The sequence below is a fragment of the Triturus cristatus genome, chromosome 8 (assembly GCF_964204655.1).
Source record: "Triturus cristatus chromosome 8, aTriCri1.1, whole genome shotgun sequence".
Classification (NCBI taxonomy): domain Eukaryota; kingdom Metazoa; phylum Chordata; class Amphibia; order Caudata; family Salamandridae; genus Triturus; species Triturus cristatus.
This window is the reverse complement of record NC_140591.1, coordinates 1652453036-1652476047: the sequence shown is the minus strand read 5'-3', so window position 1 is coordinate 1652476047 and position 23012 is coordinate 1652453036. Positions and strand designations below refer to the sequence as shown.

Genomic DNA, 23012 nt, shown 5'->3' with positions numbered 1-23012 from the left:
AAAGAATTAAAAAAGAACGTGACAGGTACAAAACTATTGTACAAACAGTACGCAGACAGAAAGCGACGTTTAGCTATTCCTTACCAAGTGGGCAAGCAAGTGTGGTTATCCACCAAAAACGTATGCTGAAAAGGGCCTCATAAATTTCAACCACGATACATCGGTCCATTCCCCATTCTACAACTATATCAGAAATCAGCAGTACGCCTGGCTTTAACAGCTCACTTAAAAATTCATCCCACCTTTCATGTATCCCTTTTAAAATCCACTGATCCAAACACTTGTCACCTTGCTACACCACCTCCAGTAAGTGTGGAGGGTCACTTAGAACATGAAATAAGTTCTATTTTAGATTCTCGGCGAACCAGGGGCACTTTTTTTTTAAACAGAGTTTTAAATCGCACAAACTTGACCCAAATCGGGTACCAGAGCACTTTACATTGCACCAGTTGCATTACATGAGTACAAATTCATTTTTGTTATGCACGGGGAGATTAAGTGATTTGCCCTGAATCACAGGATGTTCAGCGTCATTGCCGAGGCTCGAACCCGTTTCCCCAGATTCAAGGTCGACTGCCTTAGCTGTTAGGCCAACTCCTCTCCTCACTTAATATTACCTGGTAGCTTGGAAAGGGTATGGCCCACAGGACAACACCTGGGAGCCACTATCTCATGTCCGTGCTCCCCGACTGTTGCGTATAATCCATCAGCGTAACCCCCACAAACCAGGCACTGTCAACGGGCCTTGGAAGACGGGGGGGCTGTCAGGATGCATCAGACTGCCCACCGCCTTCTGCACTCCAGCAGTAGTGGGGGAACTATTCAGGGTGAACCCCAGGGTGCTAGGTGCATTTCACTCACTTGCATCCTATCTAGGAAGACTGCCTGTCGGGTGGGTGCTCCTAGCAGTTTCTCAACACATGCCTCTCGCCCTCGGCTCGTCCACTCTTTTACTCCCCATGTTACCTGAGGAAGAAAAGCTGACTTATATTTCTTTAACCCCTTGCATGCTCATGATGGCTCCCGCTCCAGTATGTGGTGGTGTTTTCCTTATCTTTGTTTCCCAGGCAACGCTACAGCTCGACTCACCAACCTCCATGACTCAACAAGCCTCCGTGACTCAGCAATCCCCATCACTCAGCAGCCTCCATGACTAAGCAACCTCCATGACTCAGCAGCCTCCATGACTCAACAAGCCTCCATGGCTCAGCAGCCTCCGTGACTCAGCAACCTCCATGACTCAGCAGCCTCCATGACTCAGCAGCCTCCGTGACTCAACATGCCTCCATGACTCAGGAACCTCCATGACTCAGCAGCCTGGCAAAAGGTATTTAACCCTCACCCAGGCTCGTCTTCTGTGCTTCGCATTGAGTTTCCTGTTGAAGATCCTGCGGCATGACGGCTCTTCTCTGCAGGTGCTGGCCAGACAAGTCCTGTTCCATCCTTGCTGCTGCTACTCGCAGGTAAGTCTAAATCCTTTTTGGGCTACATTTAACTCTTGTGCTCAGTGAAATTCCTTTGTTTTGACTCCTGGGTCATTTCTGGTTATCGGGGAGATCTTGGGTACCTGCGCACAAAACTCTTCGCAGTCAGAGACTTCCTGACTTCATTTCCTATATCACAGTTCCCTCTTGTTCCCGCTCAGCTTACTTTATGCTAATTGACTGGATTTTGGTCATTTCCTCCTCATAGCATTTATGTAAGTATGTGATTCGTGCATAGTTCTTGCTGATAGAAGTGTATATTATTATTGCGCTGTTTATTGCTATCCTGTTACGTCTCTGTTTTTTCTCGCTGAAAGAAGGTCTTGGTAACGCTTCCAAGTCTTGGACATACTTCAGCTGATGGATGCAGATTGAGTCTTATCTCATTGAAATGAGAATGTATGGTGTGTTTATGTTTAATCTTCATTGGCACAATATTGTGTGAGTGTGTATTTATCTTTGGTACAATATTGTGTGAGTGTATATTTATCTTTGGCACCATATGGTGGGAGTGCATTTCTAATTTATTGTAATCATTCTGAAAGACCTCTTTTATCATGACCCAATGCAGACGTTTATTCATGATTTATGTAATTGATTATTTGTGTTCTTATTGATGCCTTTTACTACTGCTGCAGGAGCTGGTCCACAAACTAATTCCTAGCTTTAGGACAGATGCCCCTTATTGTTCAGTGACCCGGAGTTTGCTTCTCCACCAGCACGAACGCGCACCAGGTTTTTCTTTCTTTATTTTAGCTTTTTATTTTAACTATTTATTTGAGTTTAATTTTTGTTCCCAAACCCCCTTCCCTTGAGATTATTGGATGAGCACTGGTGTCTCTGGTACAGTGTTCGTCGGATGATTCTGGGGATTGTTGGGGTCAGCTGCCTCTGCGTGTCCAGCAAAGAGAAGATTGTGTTCCAACGTTCATCTTCCCAGATTAGTTCCTGATATGGACACATAGAGAAAACACACTTGAAAGATTTGTACTTTATAGAAGTGCTTCCTTGTTTCACTAAGGAGAGGGGTGCTGCATGGCCCTCCTCCCTAGGCCAATTTAAGACCCGGGGACCCCATCCCCGGGGCCCACTTGTGTCACTTGGGTTCCCTTAGGGCAGCCAGCATGCAATGGGACAGTGGGGGAAGCCTCAAGGCCCCCACGGTCCCAGCTGGCTCCTGGCCACCTTCAGGAGTCGGTATTGCACTGATAGACTGGGGGGTACTGAAAAGCAGCTGCCTGTCTGTCAGAGCAATGTTGTCATCTGATTCCCTGCACATATATTTTTATACATGGAAACAGATGAAAACTCTGCTTTCTACAAGTCAGAACTGTTTGACAGCGGAATTTTATTTGCTTTTGCTTGGTGGGAGCTGTCAGCTTCCTCCAAGCAAAAGCAAACACCCACCTCCCGAGGGTAGGCACCTCAGGAGGTAGCAGGTGCCGGCCCCAGGGGATGGCAGTTCCCAGGGTCATAAATGGCTCTATGAGGAGGGCCAAACAGACCCTATGCACCAAAGAATTTAACCTGAGAGGTGGTGGTACCCGGGGATGGGGGTCCACGACAGCCCCCCTACATTAATTTGTTTCAGCCCCAGGGAGGTGGTGGTCCCCGGGGCTGCGGAGGGGAGGTGCAGGCCCCCACAATATTTTACTGTAATTTGCCTTTGGAAGGAGGTGGTCCCCAGGGCTGTGGGTGGCATGCCTGCATACATATTGTAGAGTGCCCCGGGAAGGTAGCAGTCCCCAGGGCTGCAGAGGACCACGCAGGCCCCTGCATATTTTTACTGCAATTTGCCCTGGGGAGGTGGGGTCCAGAAAAAAATAACAGTTAAAGTAACATTATAGTTAGGTGTGATAAAAAGATATATTTTAGTTTTTAAAAATCTTTGATATTACCTGAAAAAAACAATAGTTAAAGTAACGTTATAGTTAGATGAATATATTAGTGAAAACATTACCGTTTTGAGCTAAAAAAACACAGAAATTGGCCAGTTATAATTTGGACTGCTAACTATAACATGCGTGCACCATGCACTGCTTATGTCTCACATATTACAACACTAATGACATGTCCCATGACATCAATCAATCAAACAAAATGTTTAAAGCACCCCTAATCACCCAATAGAGTATCCAGGTGTTTGCAGACCTCGAAGGCTTGCTCAAACAGACAGGTCTTGAGAGCCATTCGAAATTCCAGAAGTGAGGTGATAGTCCAGAGGTAAGTGGGGAGACTGTTTTAGGTCTTTGCTATGATGTGGAAGAAGGAGCGTCCTCCACTTTTGTTTCTTTAGATGCTGGGAGAATGGTCAAGTGATAGGGAGCCAAAGCGTAGTCTTCTCGATGGTTGGTGGAAGTTCAGGAGCAGGTTAATGTAGGCGGATCACTGGTTGTGTAGAGCCTTGTGTGCATGAGCCGGCAGCTTGAATTGGCATCTCTTCTATACGTGAAGCAATTTGAGCTTTTTAAGGAAGGCCAAGGATGAGTCTGGCTGTGGCGTTCTATATGGTCTGAAGTCTCCGTAGAAGGTGAGTTGCACTTCCTACCTAGAGGCATTGCCATAGTCCAGTCGGTTGATGATGAGGGCTTTTGTCTCATGTGTGTGGTGAGTCACTTGGAGATTTTATGTAGTATACAAAAAGTGAGCCAGCAGGTGGAGGTGACAGTGTTAAGCTGTGATTTCAAGGTGAGTTTGTTGTCAATGATGATTACGAGGATTATGGTGTGGTTGGAGGGAGTGGGTGTGGGTCCTACGTCTGATGGCCACGAAGGGCCGTTCCATGTGTCACGACTGTTGTCAAAGATTAGTACTTCCATCTTGTCAGCTGCTGGCAGTTCTTCTTTATCCAGTTGGCGATGTTTCTCATGCATCTGTGGAAGTTGATTTTGGTGGTGTTGGGGTCGTCGGTGAGTGAGAGGATGAGTTGGGTGTAGTCTATGTAAGAAATTATGTTGAGACCATGGGATCTGATGATATTGTCCAGAAGGGTCAGATTTGCATTGAAGTGCGTGGGCTGAGCCATGGGGGACACCGCAGGTGGTCTCCTTGGGATTAGAAGTTAAATGTGTGTGGTGGATTCTCTGCATTCTTCCAGTGAGGAAATATGTGATCCATCTGACTGCTGTCCTCTTGGATGCCAACGAGGTAGGGTCTTTTGATCACTGTGTGGTGGACTACGGTGTAGAAGGCTGCCAAGATGTCAAGGAAAACCAAAGCTGCTGTTTCTACTCAGTCGAGGAGTGTTCGCATGTAGTCGGTGGCTGCGATTAGTGCAGTTTTGGTGCTGTGAATCTACAGTTGTTGGTTAAATTGTGTGTATACCACTGTCACATATATGAGAACCTGGATTTTTAGCACATTTCTAGAACTATTGCTTTTCTCTTTTATGTATTGGTGAGGATGTCTGAGTATGATACTGTATGTACACTGTGAGTGATGAATGAACAAATGGGACCTGATTCTTCTGCAATTTTGATTATATGATCATTCACTGTGACATATCAATTTCTCTTAAAATGCAGAAATAAAGTAATGTTTATATCAACTTTCCTGCTGTGAAGAGCATGGTCATTTAAGCACCATTAGAGTTCTTACATTATAAACGGAGGCATAGCTTAGCTCAATCATATAGGTATAGATCTCTGTCTGTATTTTAACCTGATTCTTGTCACCCTGCAGGTGACAGTGCGTATGCTGTACGTGACTACATCCTGACTCCGTAACTGAATCCAGCCACAGCTGGGGTGCGGAGGTTTATCAGAGCCCACAGAGGCACCCGATGTCATTGAGAGAACATTTGAAATCCTCAAGAGCTGTTTCTGCTGCCTACATAAGAGTGGAAGAGTGCTACAGTACAGCCCGAGACATGTTGCAAAATTGTGGTCACATGTGCCATGCTACACAACATCGCCACCAGGAAAGGCACCCCAGTGGAGCTCACAGATTCAGACTCATCAGATGAGGAGGGGCCAGCTCCACGATGCAGACCAGCCGGGGGTGTTGGTGCGGCTGCCGGCTGCCAGAGGCGAGATGAGATCACACAGAACTATTTCTAGGTGAGTAATGATGACACAATGCTACAGAGTGGTGCAAAACTGTGTTTTTATTTCCTTATGTGCAGGAACATATCCGTCACACAGCCTGACGTGCACACAATGTGTGTCCAAATTGCTTGCACATGGTCAACACACAGTGCGAGTCAGTTGCTCAAACATGAGTCAAAAGGCAATGGGTTGCTTCACCCATTGCCATGTGCCACTCATGACACTTCATCCTCTGCGGGCACAGTTTGTACCCCCTTGCTCGGGGTGCCCACTGACCTCCCCTGGGGCATCGGCAGGTCTCCCCTGACGCGCACTCCGATGTCTGTCCTGCGGAATGGGTAGAGTGATGCTGCTCCTGCTGGATTGGTCCTCATCCTCCAGTGAGCTGAGGGGTCCTGTGCCACCTGTAGCTGCTGACCGCATCTGGTCCACAGCATGTGTGACCTGCACCAGGCGCTTGGCTACATCCTGTCAGCAGTGTGCCAACTCATGATGCATGCTGACACAGTGACGTGCAAGCACTGATGTGGCAGTGGACAGGCGGCATACAGCTTTTGTGTATAAGTCCAGGCGGGTGTGGAGGCATTGTCTCTCCCTGTATCTGGCTGCCCGGTCTCTCCGCATCTCTGAACACAGTCCTTCCAGTGCATCAGTCATGCCCATGAGCCCTCCCTCATGTGGGTTATGTTGTTGTTATGTGCTTCAAACTGGCGCTGTATTGACTTTAATGCCTTTGCTTGCAGGTGCTGGACTTTCGGTATGTTGCCCTCAAACCCTGCAAACACCGTGCCTTTGCCTATGGCAGCTATGCTGGTGGACAGCTGTGCCCTGCGCCTGGATGTACTTCCTGAACTAGGATGGACAGGGGACTGTGCTGTGTGCTGTGCAGCACGCTAGCCCTTGACTGGCTGATCTTCTCCACTTGTGTCCAGTGGACCTGCCTCCAGCAGTGGCAGTGGTAGCACTATGAGGCACCGTCTGCATGTCACAGGGATTGCTGGGCAGCCTTCCTCCTGCTCCTCTTACCCTGACTGGTCTTCAGTGTGGGATGCATCCTCCCCTCCTGTCATTGATTCCTGTGTTTCAGGTTGTGCTGTGGATGTAAATGCACATATTAATTTGTTGTCTTGCCTCGCATTGGCTATGCAATAGAATTTTCAGTTTCAAGTTACATGGCTCCTGTCTGTCTGTTTTTTGCCTTTCCTGAATAACTCATTCTGATTGTACCTTGCTGGGTCTCATTGCTCCACTGTTTGGTGCATGTGACTACATCTCCCATAATGCATTGCTGGGTGTGCCTGTTTACATGCACTGGAGTTGAATTCATGTTTAGTGCCTGGGTCTTTCCTGAGTGTGTGACTGATGTGGTGATGTATCAGAGGAGTAATAACATGCTTCTTACCTTGTCTGGTGTTTGGGGGTTCGGAGCTGTTCAGGTCAGCCACGCCACTGACACACGCTGGCTGCAGGGTGCCCTCCACCAACTCTTCCAGAGGTGCAGAATCAGTCGCAGTGGACGTCCCACCAGTGGTCTTTCTTGCCTCTTCCAGCCTTGTAGCCGACTTTTCTTTGGATCTTTGGCACATATCATACCACTGTTTCCTGAGGTCCTCTACGGTGTGGTGGGTCATGCCGATGGCATTCACCTTCTCTTGCATTCAGCCCAGATTTTCCTTTTGCGTGCCTCTGGCTCACGTAGGGATTGCTCGCCAAACAGGGGTTCATGGCTCACCACCATTTCCTGTATGAGCACCTCCTGCTCCCTTCCACTAAACCTATGTTTCCTCTTTCTGACAATCTCCTCTTGCTGCTTCTCCTTCTCCTGTATAGTCATATCTCCTTCTCTCAGATTCAGTGCACAAGTGTCTCAGCTCTCCGCCGAGCCTCTCACTCAGCTGCTGGCAATCAGGTGCAGCATGGGCAGTCACACTTCCTGGTTGTGATGTCATCAGGCTGCACCTGAATTTCCGATTCTCTAATTTGCGATTCCTTAATTGCGAATTCACAATTAAGGAATCGCAAAATAGGTATTCGCATACTTTTTCTGCGAATTTTTGTGAATCGCTAAAATTTTGCAATCTTTTATTTACATCGGGTTTTGCGATTCTCAAAATGTGATATGCTAAAACTCGCAATTTGAGAATCGCAAATTCCGATTTTTGTACATATGGCCCATTGTGTTTTGTCATGGCCAGCCGGAAATATCTCTAAGTTTTGTGCCTCGTAACTGAATAACTACAGCACCAAGACACTTGAAATACCAAAAAGGATGCTTTGCACACCTCAATCTATATTGCTGCCAAATTTAATTAAAATCCATCCAGCCGTTTCAACGCTATATCTGTATAAAATGTACACAAAAGTCAATTGAAAATGCATTTGAGAGTAAGACTTCCGCAGGAACCAAAATACAAAAAACAAAATCTGCAACTTTTGCTGTAGGGATTTCCACTGGATAGGCAAAAAAAAAAAATGGCGGCCAGATACATTCTTCAATTATAGGCCCCAGGAACCCCAGCGGAGGCCGCACTGCTGGTTTAAGGGGGCATTGCCCCCCGTGTCCCCAGGCTGCTTTAGGCCCTGTACCCTATCCCCCAGAGACCACTGTATTTCTTAAGGAGAGGGAGGCTTTGTGACCCCCTCCTTGAGCCTCTAAAGGCCCCTGGGGTCCCCTAACACAGGGCAGTTACATTTCTTAAAAAGGAGGGTGGCTGTTTGGCCCTCTCCACTGATCCATTAATGGCCCCAGGGATACCGTCCCCCGGATATGGGTCACATGCTATGTTCAGGGAAGCCCACAGCCACAGTGTTTTCCCACCTGGCAGCAACATTTTTTGATCTCCTGCCATGCAGGAGCAAAGACAAACTCTGCAGGCAGGAGCGTTGAAAATGCTCACACTAGCTGGAAGCAGACTTCAGATCTGTCTTCCTGCCCGCCAGCAAGCAGAAAGCCACCTGTGTATGGGTGGGTGCCCTTGGTGGGCACCCACCCATATTAAATATAGGCCTCAGGGAATGGGGTCCCCGGGGCCAGAATAAGCTTTGGGATGGGGGCTGCGAGGCCAACCTTCCCTTAAGAAAAACCCTGACCTATGCGATGGGGTCACCAGGGCCTTTTTAAGGCTTGTGGAATGGAGCTGTAGCTGCCCCCTCCCCTTTATCAGAAAAGACCCTGGGGATGGGGTCCCAAGGGCCTAATGAGGATCGGTCAGTGAGGTCATGTAGCCCCTCCCCCTAAAATAGTGAAGGCCCTGGGGATGGGGTCCCCAGGGACTATCCAGGTGCGGATTGGAGGGCCACAATGGCCTGCTCCACTTTATAAAAAAAGAGGAAGCCCCTGGGGGATGGGGTCCCCAGGGCCTAATGTGGCTCAGGGAGGGGGACTACGTGGCTTCCCTCCTTTAAAATAGTTAAAGCCCTGTGGGATGTGGTCTCCCGGGCCTAATGAGGCTCAGGGAGGGAGGGTCATGTGCACCTCCTTTACAGAAAAAAGGCCCTGGGATATGGGGTCCTTAAGGTCTAATGAGTCTAAGGTAGGGGGCCACACTGCCCCTTCCACTTTTGTATTAGAGCTGCCTCATACTAATGGGGTCCATGGGACCAATTAAGCGGCAGGGAGGATCTGCATGCCCAACTCCACTTAATATATAGGTTTTGCCCCAGTAGATGTGGTCCTTGGTCCTTGGAGTTTGAAGGCCAGCCCTATGCTATGCAAACCATAGTCTGTGCACAGTGTGCAGTTAGTAGCCTACTGGGGGTTTGGCCACAGGGCCTGGCAGCAGCCAAGCCCTTTGGCCAACACACTTCTGCGTGCAGCCAAAGGATGTGGGCAGCACAGGGTTGGCTGCCTGTGGGGAATTTGAAACAGGCAGGCCCTGCGGCCAACCCCATGCTGTGTGTGACAAAAGGCCGTGCACAGCATGGGGTTGACTGCCTGTGTGGGATTTGGAAAAAAGGCCCTGTGGTATGGGGTCCGTGGGGCCTAATGAGGCTTGGGTAGGGGGACACATGCCCGCTCCCCTTTGAAATAGTTAAGGGGAATAGGTCCTCAAGCCTAACAAGGCTCGGGGAGGGGGCCTTGACATATAGGTTTAGCCCCAGGAAATGGGGTCCTTGGGGCCCAAAGACCATCCCTATGCTATGCACGTCAAAGTTTGTGCACAGTGTCTGGTTAGTAGCCTGATGGGGGTTTGGCCACGGGGCCTGGCAGCAAGTCAAGCCCTGTGGCCAACACGCCTCTGCGCACGGCCAAAGGCTGTGTGCAGGGTGAAGATGGCTTCCTACGGGGAGTTTGAAACAGGGCCTGACTGCAAGCCAGGCCCTGCAGCCAACCCCATGCTGCTGTCGACGAAAGGCTTTGCACAGCACAGGGTTGGCTGCCTGTATGTTGTTTGGCGCAGGGCCTCATCAATGATGTAATCTGAGATGTCATCAATGATACAAAGCAGAAAGGTATGCAGTTCCTAGTGAACACTGTAGGTTGATGTGTGGTTAGTGTGTAGTGAAATACACACTAGGGGCAGGAGGAAGTTTCCTCCTTTCGGAAAGGGACCCTCACACACCCCCCATCAGTGGGGTGTCTTGCTTCAACATCGGGTCTGCTCCTTATCGGGTCGGAGCTGCAATTCTCGATCGGTGCCCTTAATGGGGCCTTTTGGCGGAGATATTTTTTTCTTTTTGCCGTAAGGTGCAGTGCGTGTGAGGGTCCTAGTGAGTGTAGATGTAATAAGTCAAGAAGTGAGATTAAAACAGAAGGTAGTGGTCCACCCAGAACTATTATAATGATCGTGGCCGCTCTCCTGGTTAAAAGACATGAAAATTGTGCACCCCTGTTATAAGGTCACGGAGATGTGCGCATTTGGGGTCAACATGTTTCTTGCCATCAATTATATTAGAAGGCAATTCTTCAGGACCGATACAGGATCTATCCACACTTTGTGGTAGTGGTACACAATCTACTAATTAAGTGACCACACATACAGCACCCTAAAAAGTGGTACCTGCAGATCTAGGATATCAACCCAGTTAGGGTCAGATTAATGTTTCAATGGTGGCCGGCGAGTTCCAACACTGAATAGTGCAGTGTCTTGGACATCTACAGTACCACCGGGACCGGCAGAGCGGGTGTAGGTCTTCCAGCGATCTGCGTGGATGTCCAAGACACTGTGCTGAGTTGCAAAACTCCGGGAACTCCACTGGTGGAGCGGAGTTTGCCACCTGCCCTTAAAAAAAGACTCCACACCAGGTTATGTTATGTTATGTTATACTGTTTTATAGAGCGCGGCTAATACCCGAGGGTGTCCTGGCGCTGTAGAACAGAAGACTATCCTGAAATGTATTAAGAGGTAAAAAGGTTGGTCTTGAGCACCTTCCTGAATTCAAGATGATTGGCTATGTGTCTCAGGCTTGGCGGTAATGCGTTCCAGGCCGTGGTGGCTTTTAACAGGAAGCTGCGTCCTCCCCAGTTGGCTTTGTTTACTTTGGGAACTGCAACCAGATTAGCCTTAGATGACCGCAGAGTTCTTCCAGGAGAATACCATTGGAATCGCCTAATGAGATGGAGAGGTCCATTGTTATGGAGAGCTCTATGGGTCATGCATAGCGCTTTAAACAGGATTCGCTTATTTATTGGAAGCCAGTGTATTTTTTTTATTTCGGCCGAGATCGAGGCATATTTAGCAATGCCTGATATCAGTCTTGCCGCCGCATTTTGCAGTAGCTGCAGCTTTTTCTGTAGACCTTCCGGCATAGTGATGTAGAGACTATTGCAGTAGTCGAGTCTGGATAGGGCAAGGGCAGAGATGACCGTCCTGTGTGATTCTTTGGGGAGCAATGGGAGTATCTTCCTGCATGATCTTAGAATAAAAGACGTGGAGATAACTGCATTGACCTGGTCCTTGAACAAAAGTTTATCATCTATGATAATGCCCAGGTTCTTGACTTTCCTACTGGGCGTGGGTAGTGAGCCCATTGAGTCTGGACACCAGGTAGGTGTCCAGAAGCTAGGATCATTTCCAAACAAAACCACCTCCGTTTTGTTGGAGTTTAGTTTGAGGCAATTTAGGGTCATCCATCTGTCCACTGCTGACATACACTCCTTTAAATCATCAGCTACATTGGTAGGGGCCGCCGGTAATAAAGATACCACAATCTGGGTATCGTCTGTGTAGGATGTAAGGTTGAATCCAAAGGATTCTACCAATGATGCAAGATGTTTAACATATACATTAAAAAGAGTGGAACTGATGGAGGACCCCTGTGGCACTCCGCATGGTAGGGAGAAGGCTTTAGCAGTAAAGTCTCCCAGCGAGACCGCCTGAATTCTGTCTGCTAGGAAAGACTTGATAAGGCTCCATGCTTTGTCTTTGAGGCCAATTTCTTGAAGCCGGTCCATCAATAAACTATGATGAACCGTGTCAAAGGCTGCAGACAGATCCAACATGATCATTAACGCCTTTCCACCCTGATCTAAAGTAGCTTTGATTTCTTCTGTTGATTTGACTAGCGCCGATTCGGTGCTATGTCCTGATCTGAATCCGTACTGCGTGGGGTCTAAACCCTGGGTCTCCTCCAAGAATCTGCTAAGTTGTGTGTTCATGATTTTCTCAATTAGTTTGGCAGGGAGAGGCAGCCTTGATATAGGTCTGAAGTTGTTTGGGTCCAGGGGATTCAGCTGGGGTTTTTTTTACTAGCGGTAGGATAGAAGCTGTTTTCCAGATCCTAGGAAAGTAGCCCTTAATGAATATAGAATTGAAAATAGATGTAAGGGTATCCGTGACTGGTTCAGGGACTAGCCATCGGGGAGCCTGATCTAGTCGAATCTAGAAGTTTAAGAACCTCAACAGAGTTGGTGGGTAAAAAAGTCTTTAGCGTCCCAGAGTTATTGGAGGAGTCATGTGAGTTTGACGCCCCCAATATGGTTGAATGGGTAAAGGTAGCAAAAATACTATCCACTTTTTCAAAGAAAAAGTTTGCTATTTTGTCGCACAGTTCTTGGCAGGATTCTACCTGGGGTATAGTGGGCTCAGCGAGGATTTTAACCGTTTTAAACAATTCCTTGGATGAGTTTCCTGCTTTTTTGATTTTGGCGGCGAAAAAGCTTTGTTTGGTTTTAAAAAGATGTTGTTTGTACTGGAGTAGACAGTTCTTATAGCGTTCTTTGTCCTGTGAGTCGTAGTTAATATGCCATAGTCTTTCCAGACGTTTACAATCGCGTTTCAGTTCTCTCAGATCTTGAGAGTACCAAGGGGCGGAAGGATGGACTCTGAAATTGCGGCGAATATTCCTGGGGACCAATTCAATGCAGGCTGAGTCCAACCACGTGGAATAGTTAATGGCAGCAGTCTCCAAATCCTCCGAAATAATGGGAAGGGATTTTTTCAGAAGATTGCTAAGGACATCGGCATTAACTTTTTTCCAGGCGCGAAACTCCGTATGGTTGGCCGTGGTTTTTATTATATTTGGCATTGAAGGTGAGATCAGGAAAAAGATGGCGTTATGATCCGACCAAGTCATTGGTAGTATTTCACTGACGGTAACATCTGTGTTATTAGTAAAAATACCGTCCAAAGGTTAGATGAACAGAGAATGATTTTATAAATAAAACAAGACCTAATTGACAAAAATCCAATAACTAGAACTTGTGATATGAGGTTTAAAAGAATAAATGTAAAATAAGGCTGAGAAGCAATAAGTGCCTATCTGGGAGATCTGGTTGACCTGGACTGGGGCACATTCAAAAGTTCAGGTCAACCACAACAGAGTGCCAACCAGATACAGGAACCCCCTTTGGCCCACTGAATAAAAGTATCTTGATGTGGGTTTGCGTCGTCATCAAGGAAGATGCCAGGCGCAGCCGAAGTGATGCATCGGTGTCAAGCCATGCAGTGGGCAAGAAACGTCGATTCTCTTCACTAAACGTCAAAAATGCAATGGTTTCTGAGTGCAATGTGTTGGTTCCAAATGTGATGCACTGCTATGGATCCTGCAGCAGATTCCGAGTGTGATGCCTTGGTTCCAAAGGCGGTGCACCGTTCCAATCCATGCAATGACAAGGGTGCGCGATTTCCGACCCATGCAAATGAGAAGATGCACATGTTCCGTTGAGGATGTGTGGGTTAGCTTGAAGCAGCACCTTGAGCCTCACTATAAAGTGTACAGGACTGGGGTGGCACCACTTGACAGGGCAGAGGCACAGATGTCAAAGTCCGGGTGCAGATGCAGGTGAGTTGAAAGTCTTTTATGTCCCTGAGATTAGGATTCAGGCCAGCAAGCCCTTTCAATTACTCTGGATTCAAGTGATTTAGGTTCCTGGCAGGGGAACAGCAGGCATCAGGGCAGCGCAGCAAGGTAGGAGCTGAGCAAAGCAGAAATCCAGTAGAGTGGCTGTCCTTTCAGCAGCACAGCACTACTTCTTCCTGGCAGAGTTTTCACAGGTCCAGAAGTGTACTGACGTCATGGTGTCAAAGGTCCAGTAATTATACTCAGGTGTGTTTTTGAAATTGAGGAGATGTAAAAGAAGGCTTTGAAGTGCACAGAGATCCTCCCTTCCTGTCCTGGCTCTAGACTCACTACAGGGGGGTATGCAGACCTTTGTGTTTGGACATGATACAACCTATTCAAATTTAAGTGTGAGGCTGTGTCCAGCTCCTCCCTCCTATTCTGCCCAGGGTGGTCCATTAGGATATAGCTGGCCCATCACACCTGAGCCCTTTTTTGTGCAGCCGTCTAGCTTGTATTCCGAGACAGGCAGCAGGCACAGAATGGCTAAACTATGAAAATGCCAACTCGAAACGAGTTGGCACATGTTAAGGCACATGTTAAGAACACAGAGGAACGTAAAATGTAATTTAGTCTGTGTATGGAGGAAAGTTCCCTGTATGAGACATCGAAGTGTTCCTTGTGTTTCCCCCTTCCTTTATTGAAATCTAAAACGCAAAAGCCCTTTGAAATAGCTAAGAATCCGCATTTAGATTGCTAAAGCTGGCATAAGAATATTTAAACTATTGGATGTTCATTTGTTTATGTATTTTTTCATTGTATATATCTAAATTAATTTTTGTTGTTGTATAATGTTACTTGAAGTAATAATGCACATATGGACTTTTGTACGTAGACTTTTTTGTCTTTTTCTGTGTTTGAATATATATTGAAAGTACTTAACAATTTAAAGAAAAGGTATAAATAAAATACTGGTCCAAACTTAAATCAATGGTTTGGTCCTAACGTAATTGAATACGCGTCTACTAAAAAAAAAAAAAACAGGTTCAGGCCTACCTCCCATTTTTGTCTAACTTTCTACAAAGTGGCATTTTTACATTTGCAACTTAAAATCCAACTTCACCATAAGTTATGATTGTAAATTGTGAGTCCAGAGACGTCAAACTTGATACATCTATCTCTTCACGCTTGGGAATTACAAGATAAGCACAATGTTAGCCTATGGGAGGGATAGGCTTTGTTGTAGTGAAAAATGAATTTTCTAATTTTTCACTACCAAGACATATTAAACTTAAAAGAACAAGTCCTGCCTTTTAAATACATTGTACCCTGCCCTGCAGTTTATATAGTACCTACCTTAGTGGTGACTTACTTGTATAAAAAGGGAAGGTTTGGGCCTGGCAAGAGGTTCATCTTGTGAGGTCACAGTGGCAGTGAAAACTGCACATACAGGCAGGGGTGTAGCTTCAGGGGGGTTTTACACCCTCCTAAAAAAGTATTATGTAGTGAATATTTGGATACAGTTGCTTTCAGTTGAGTATGGTGAGGTGTCTGTCGAGTTTTACCTTGGATTTTTACATGGACATACTAAAATACACACTCTCTCTCTTTCTCCTGCCTCTGTCTTAAAACTTGGTTAGTTTGAAAACTATTGTGTTTTAAATATCCCTAACAATCCATTATTTCCACTGCCTCTCAAGCCCCCCCACTTGTGTCCTGCTTCTCATAATGTATTTTAACAAAATATGCCAGCATGATTGTTGGGAAATCAAAAGCTTACACACCCCAATCATACTGTCCAAGCTGCGCTCCTGCATATGGGCTCTGCAATGACAGACCTGGGCCATGGCCCACTAGAAAAAAGACCAAATGATGGACGGAATGTAGAACAATGCAAACATTCATTCACCCCCAGGCACATAGATCTAGGTTGAATCCATCGTTCTTTTGCTCACAATGCTACCCCAGTTTAGACCCACTAGTAGCATTTAATTTACAGGACCTAAGCACATGTAGTGCACTTTACTAAGGGCTTATAAATAGATTAAAAATGGCAACTGGCTGTTAGCCAATATTAAACATTTTGGGGGAGAGAGCACAAGCACGTTAGCACTGGTTAGCAGTGGTTAGGTTTACAGAGTCCTAAAGCCAGCAAAAATGAGGTCAGAAAAAATGGAAGGAGTCAGGCATAAAATTGGGGGAAGACCACCATAAGGCTATCAGGTCTAACAAAACCATTAATGTTGTAACTGACAAATTTCACGTAAATGTAATTTTACTTTAACCTTAGTTTTTTCAGTGAATAAACAAAGTTAAAGTGACTTTATAGTTAGGTGAAAATGTCAGTTAAAACATACCATTTTGAACCAACCAAATCACTGAAATACACCAGTTATAGTTATCTCTAGTGAATACAACTCATGCCATAAAGTAACTATACCTCGCACCCCCATCACAAACAGTTTTGTCATCAAAGATGACATTTCAAATGTTGCAGTAATGGTATCAATGATGTCATAGAACATGTCAAGAGTGATTTAACATGTGAGGTCAGAAGCAGTGCCTAGTCAGGGCGTGAGTTATAATAAGGTGTGTTTTGGCGGAAGGGTCTTGGTTTTCTTTTATGTTTATGTACAACCCACAATGATCCATGTCAGTCATGTGTGACAATGTTTTCTTTGTGCAGGAATTTTCGAGAGGGTTGAATATAGTTATCTGTCCTTTTTCCGGAAAGGAGGGGTTAAAAAGGAGTTGTGACTGGGCAAATAGGTGAGGCCTTTCTGCAGGGGAAGAATAGAGTAACATAGCAAAGATTTGAGTATGTTTTTGCAATCACTGGGTTTATCTGAGAACAGAACAATGTTAAGGGTCTTGGCTGAAAGGAATGAGATATTGAGGAGGTAGAAACACGAGGAGCATATGCCTGTAGTAACCAGGGATTGACGATTGCAGGAGTGAAAGCAAACCCTCAGGTTCATTGTAGAGGTTGAGAAAAGACAAGGCCAGAAGGATACAAGCTGGGATAAGAGAGGTGGCCATGGAGTGTAAGTCACCATACTATAGCAGAATTGTGAGATTGTCCATCACAGTTATGGGACTAGCCCAGCCTGGATCTACATACTTGACCCAGATCCTCCTCTTCCCAGTCCCCTCCCTCTTCACTTGCCTCTGTAGCCTTTGCAGGGTTGAATAGGTATCGCCATGGTTCCCAATGCTTTTTCATGAATGATCTGGCTGCTTGTGTCCTTTGCAGTCCTTGGGAATTCTTCGGATCTACAGGTCCATCTGCTTCAACTATGTTCATCTTGTAACTGTCCCCGGACGCCATGACCTTTGTGCTACAGGCCTACTCTGGTTCAGCTCCTTCAGTGATCGCTCATCCTGCAAAAATAGGTAAATATGTTTTTAGCACAGACTGTTCAGTTACAGGCAAAACACGTATCTCAAGTGCCCAGTACAGAGACCACCACAGGGAAGAAAGTTATGTTTGATTCAGTTGCCTGAAATCTGCTCAGCAGAGTTACCTACAAGGGCTGTAGAAGAGCCAAGTCTTCAGTCAGTTTTTAGCCTACGAGTGTGCTTACTCATTGACCAGCTGTTTTCCACACAATAGTCAGACAGTAGGAAGCCACTCGCTATTAGGCAGCTCATTCTGCACCAGGGTCCTGGTGGTTCACAATAAGCACTGCTTCATAAGATGCCTACAAGTGAAAAGTCCAATTGTAAGTGATGAAAAAAGTGGAGTAGAGGATTTTATTTATTTGGCTGATATTATTGGTTTGCTGCTTAGACCAATGGTTTTTACCCACTCCCATGCCTCACTACCCTGTCATACCAGACCAATGAACCCAGGTTCCCCTGGATCATCATTTATTTCTATACAAGCAGGGATCCCTGAGATAGATTGTCTCCTTGTTTCTGAGACCCAAGGTCTCTGAACCCCCCTGCTAAGACTGCAGAGCTCTAGACCCAGGTTATTTTTCACCTTTCTGCCTCTTAAGCCCAGAACCCCAGAGCTATGACCCATATAAAGACTTCATGTGTCTCCATTTGATCTCCAGTGACAATGTTCAAGATCTCATACATATTCTCCTGTGTTCTCATATCTTTACATGGGCTGTCTGCTGCCACTGATGCTTCACTGACTGTACCGAGTCATTGCATTCTTCCCAATCTTCTCCGTTCTTATTTTCCACTGTGACCAGAAACATCCCTCCTCTTCTGCCTCATTCCACAATAAAGCATATCTCTTCAAAAGACAAGTTCTCACCCAAACCACTGACCTTTGCATGTGAACATCAGAAAGGTTCAGGGGAAAGCATCACGCCCCTTGTAATGAACAGTCAAATCTGAAACATGAATACTCCATGATGCCTAACTGCCACCTACAGCCCTCTAAGTCCACCTTCACCCATGCACCATGAGTTTTCTGTCAATGATACAGCAAGGAACCCCTATTTAACAAGCTTGTTATTCATTTAATGGCCTGCCACACACCTACTCCCAGCCACGCCACTTATAGGACAACCCAATTTAACTCACATTTTTCTAAAATTCACTCTTACTGTCTGCTTTCCAAAGAATCTCTCTTCTAATTACCCTGTGCTATCTATATATATACCTTGCTTTTTTAACAGTGCAGAACTCTACAACACTAAGATAACATGATGTTGCTCTGGACTAATCCCCCTTATCTAGCTTTACTCCACCAAAATCTCAATGCCTTCTTCACTGAGCCCCTTTTGATCTTTAGATGTCTTATGACCACTTAAATTAGTACTCAACTCCTTCAGGTCCTGTGTTCTCACACACAACTCTGCAGGACCCCAAATATTCATGCCATTGCTGTCTGTAATGAAATCCCCTATTTTCATGTCTTTTTGGGGGACCTGTGTAACTGTTCATTGATCTCTGAGGAGTATGGGGCTGCCAAGCATGTGCCTTTCCCATAAACATTAAAAACCTTATGGCAGTAAAATGTTACAGCAGAAAAACCTTAGATGTCCACATTTTGAGCAAATTCTGTAGCATGAACTGAGATGCAGCCATGCAATACTGCTGGTCAGGCAAGAGAGCTGAAATTAAAAGTAATAGTATATAGATGAGCTTTGGGTCAGCCCTTTTCGGTCATTTTTTGTTCACACCCCATATTCAGTGCTATTGGTTGATTGAAGTGCTAGTCACAATGATGGCATTTTGCCTTCGCATAGTGGTGGGTTATGTCACTGATGGAACAGGTGCACAAATATGCCTGAGACGGCCTCCCGATGGAATGCATAAACCGTGAAGAGTCAATTTGTTTCGATGAAAAGGGTTCACTGACAAAATATTGAGTCAACAAATATCCACATGCAAAAATATTGAGTCAAAATTATAGAATGTAAAAATATTGACTCCCTATACTTATAATTAAAATGACAAAAATATTGAAAAAATATATTGATAACACTAATATAGTTGTTTAAAACATAGATTTTTAAATATGTATACATTTAAATAATAAACATTATTTAAATCAAATAGTGATACTATTGTAATGAAAATATAATATATTTAATAATTGTTTTGAAAAGTATAGCAATTATTATTATTGAAAAATGAAAACAAACATATACTAATATACATATTTTTATTTACATATATCTAATTTAAAAATATAACTACATTTTTAATGTATATTATTTTTAATACTTTTTTAAATGTAAGAATATAATAAATAAATATAAATACATATATCTAATAACATAAACTATTTAAAAAACAAACTATTGTAATTGAAAATTAAAAACTCAACAAAATAAAAAAAATTGAATTTACTAAAAATAAATAACAGATTAAAACATTAATAATTATAAATATTATAATTCAAATAGCCAAAAACATATTAATATAAGCTTTAACAAAATAAATTAAACAAAACTTTTTTTAAATTAATATATATATACTATACCCACTACTCTTACAAATAGTAGACAAAGTTTCAAACTCAAGAGGTGTAAAATTAGCAAATCCTTCCACAGTCAATGCAACAGCAGGGAAAGCGTTGGATGTCGGAGGGGTAACATTTACAATTCCCACTCCAATGAGTGCAACAGTAGGGAAAGTGCTGTATTGCAGAGGGGAACATTTACTTTTCCCATTCCAGTCAGTGGAACAGTTGGGAAAGTGTTGGATTGCAGAGAGGTAAAATGTACTATTCCCACTCCAGTCAGTGCAACAGTAGAGAAAGTGTTGGATGTCGGAGGGTTAACATTTACTATTCCCACTCCAGTAATTGCAACAGTAGAAAAAGTATGGAATTCAAAAGAGAAAAATATATATTATTTCCACTACAGTCAGTACTACATTACAAACAAACACATTTTCTACAAATACATAAACACGTTTTAAAAATAAAAGTAAAAAAATGTATATTTTAATATATATCAAATTATAACAATGCAAATTTAAATATTTCAGAAAAATAAAACACATATAAATGCTACAAACAATATTAAAAAAGCAATATTATTTTATGTATAAAAAACTCTAAAAACGATTTAATACATTTAATTCATAAAATAATTTACAATTTCTTCCCACCATATACCCCTAAAAAACTTACAACCAAAACCAAACACTAAAATTAAAACACAAATATTTTGCAATATTAATGTAAACATGTATTAACAATAAATATTATGTATTTAATTCAAACATATTAATTATTCAATTAAATAAATGTAAGTTTCCACATTATGCCCCCACAAAATATACACCATACTCCTGAAATGTAATAATAAATTAATTACCCAATGAATATAATTTAATATGAAATAAAAACATAATTAAATGTTAAACATATTTCTAAATTTAAATTGATTTAGTTGCTACCCCATACCCTATAAACCCCAAAATCCACACCTAAAATAAAAAAACTAACACAATTAATTTAATTAATTATCAATTATCCAAGGGTAAAAAAACTGAAACAGACCCCAATGAGGCTTGGTTCGGCACAGGAGGGGCCCTCACTGCTCCTTCAGCAGAGAAACAAGATCAGCAAATGGTACTGCGACATAATCAGAATATACAGACACTGAAGGGGCAGCCTCTGGTAGAATGCCGGGGGATGAGAAAGTACGGCAGTCAAAGCAAAAATGAATCACTTAATAAGGGAAGGAGTGCAATCGCGATGATAACTCTTGCTTGGCAATTCTTTTTCGTCCCAAACGCGAAGTGCACCCCATAGGTTCAACGAATATTGGATATATTGTTAGAGCTTACTGATAGCATCACTGAGGAGACAGTTTGACAACATAGAACCTTGAGTTGATTATTCAAAAGCGTCATGAAGTTTGGACTGTGAAACATTGCACTGTAAATGAAGCATCATTGACATTCAACGGGCTGCTTTATTTTTGACGAATTTAATTCATCACAAACTCTGTTTATTTTAAATATATTCCATGTATTTAGTTTTGTGCTATATACATCACTGTATGTATCTTACACATTTTGTTGTTCACATTTTTTATGTCATGACGCAGTTTTGTAGTTTTGAGGGTTCATGATTTCTGGTAACTGTGCTAGTGCATTATGGGAAACTTAGGCAGGTGATCTTTTTCACGAGCAAGGGAGTTTAAATGGGTCACGTGGTTTTGAATTCATTAGGGATTGATTGGGGAAACGTGTGTAAGCAGGTTTCGAATATAATCATGGTGGGAGAGAGTGAAGTTGATCCTTTTTAGGTCTCGCCTGACCAGCGCTTTAGCGCTGGCTCTGGCGAGACTTATAGTAAGCGCGTTTTGGAAGTGCAAACAGTGGCTTTGCAGGCCTCCAACTACAGTGCATGTGACCCGTCCGGGCGCGCGCACCATTTGGAGTCCTGCAACCACTTGTTTACTTTCACTTTAGCCGTGATTCATCGCACCATTTGGCAGCCTGCGTGCCCGCCCCCACTCCCCCTCCCACTCCGTCAGCTTCAGTGCGCGCTTGTTTAATCCTGCGATGAATACTTGCAAATCACGCCTCGTTCTTTTCTTCAAGGAGTGTGCATTTTCTCTTTTATCAGGAGCTAAAAGATATTTAAACGTGTGGCGCGTTCTGGGTGAAGCGTGCAGCAGTTTGGGATTAACCCTTGCAGGAATGTGATTCTGTCCAGATGGCAGGGATTTGCATGTAACCTTTGACCTCTCCTCCGTACCCCACAGGTCGAGCAATTCACAAACGTTTTCGCAGACAGTGTGACTATCAAACGTGAGGGGTTGCTAAAACCCCTCTCGCCCCCACACACACACACACACACACACACACACACACACACACACACACCCCGCCCCCCCCCCCTCTAAGTGCAAGCAGGCGCTGTAAAGCCTCGCGCGGTAAGCAGCTGCGCCCCAAATTTCATCTTGTCTATGAATGACGGTTCGGCTTTTTTGAAAGACTGAATATGCAATAATTACTCAAGCTGTTCTGCACACAAGCAATGTATACAAAGTCAGTATACAAATATGCTTTTCGTTTCTCCCTGTTTACAAAGTTGGGCAACTTAGCTGATCGACTGTATTCTCCATAGTTTTTGCAACAAAAAAAATCTCTTACAAAAATCTCCTTGTTTTTTTTTATTGAAAAAAACACTGAATGTTTAAAGATTGGAAAGTAAAACAATCCCACTAAATTGTATTTTAATTCCTTCACAAATCCCATGTTTTCCCCGAGCTGCCTCAGCGCTTGTTGCTCATCACATGGGAGAGTGCGGTTTCTACTGCAAAGACTTCGAAGTGGCGCCTCGTTGTTTCTTCAACGTTTTCTCTTTTTCAAACTTTCGTTTTGATTTGTAGTTGTTACTTCAAAGTTGGTGCAACAAATCAGAAAGTGGGCTTCACTGTGCCAGCCATGCCCGGTTTGGCAGTCTCCAGCAGCCTGGGTTTTGTCATATCTGCCTACATTTATTTACCTCACCCCGTCTCCCTCCCCAGCCAGTGTTTGCTTACCCTGTGCCCTATTATTTGCATGTGTTTGACAGGTCTGGCCACACCTCTCAGTCTATAATTACATCGTGAGCTTGGTCGTTATTTGCATCGGTTTACGCATTTCTGCCTGCATTTATTTACATCTCACTCAAGCTGTGCTTGGTGATTATTTGCCAATGTTTGCACAGATATTGCGGAGTATCACTCACTTGTTCACCTTACAAGTACAACATTCTTACATATTGGGGCTCTCAGCGAGACCCTCACCGATTCATTTGACATATTTTGCCCTGGGAAACAAATGAACC

At 44.2% G+C, this 23012-nt stretch overlaps 1 protein-coding gene across 2 annotated transcripts in view; it reads right to left on the bottom strand.

Annotated features, from left to right (window-relative positions):
* The window catches only part of LOC146808495 (transient receptor potential cation channel subfamily M member 2-like), a 1799999-nt gene that overhangs the window by 1648480 nt on the left and 128507 nt on the right, over positions 1–23012 (bottom strand). For both annotated transcript variants that reach the window (XM_085623580.1, XM_085623581.1), the window contains exon 2: positions 16917–17131. In XM_085623580.1, the coding sequence (XP_085479706.1) occupies positions 16917–17078 (162 nt within the window). In that variant the 5' untranslated portion in view covers positions 17079–17131. The remainder of the gene's footprint in view (positions 1–16916; positions 17132–23012) is intronic.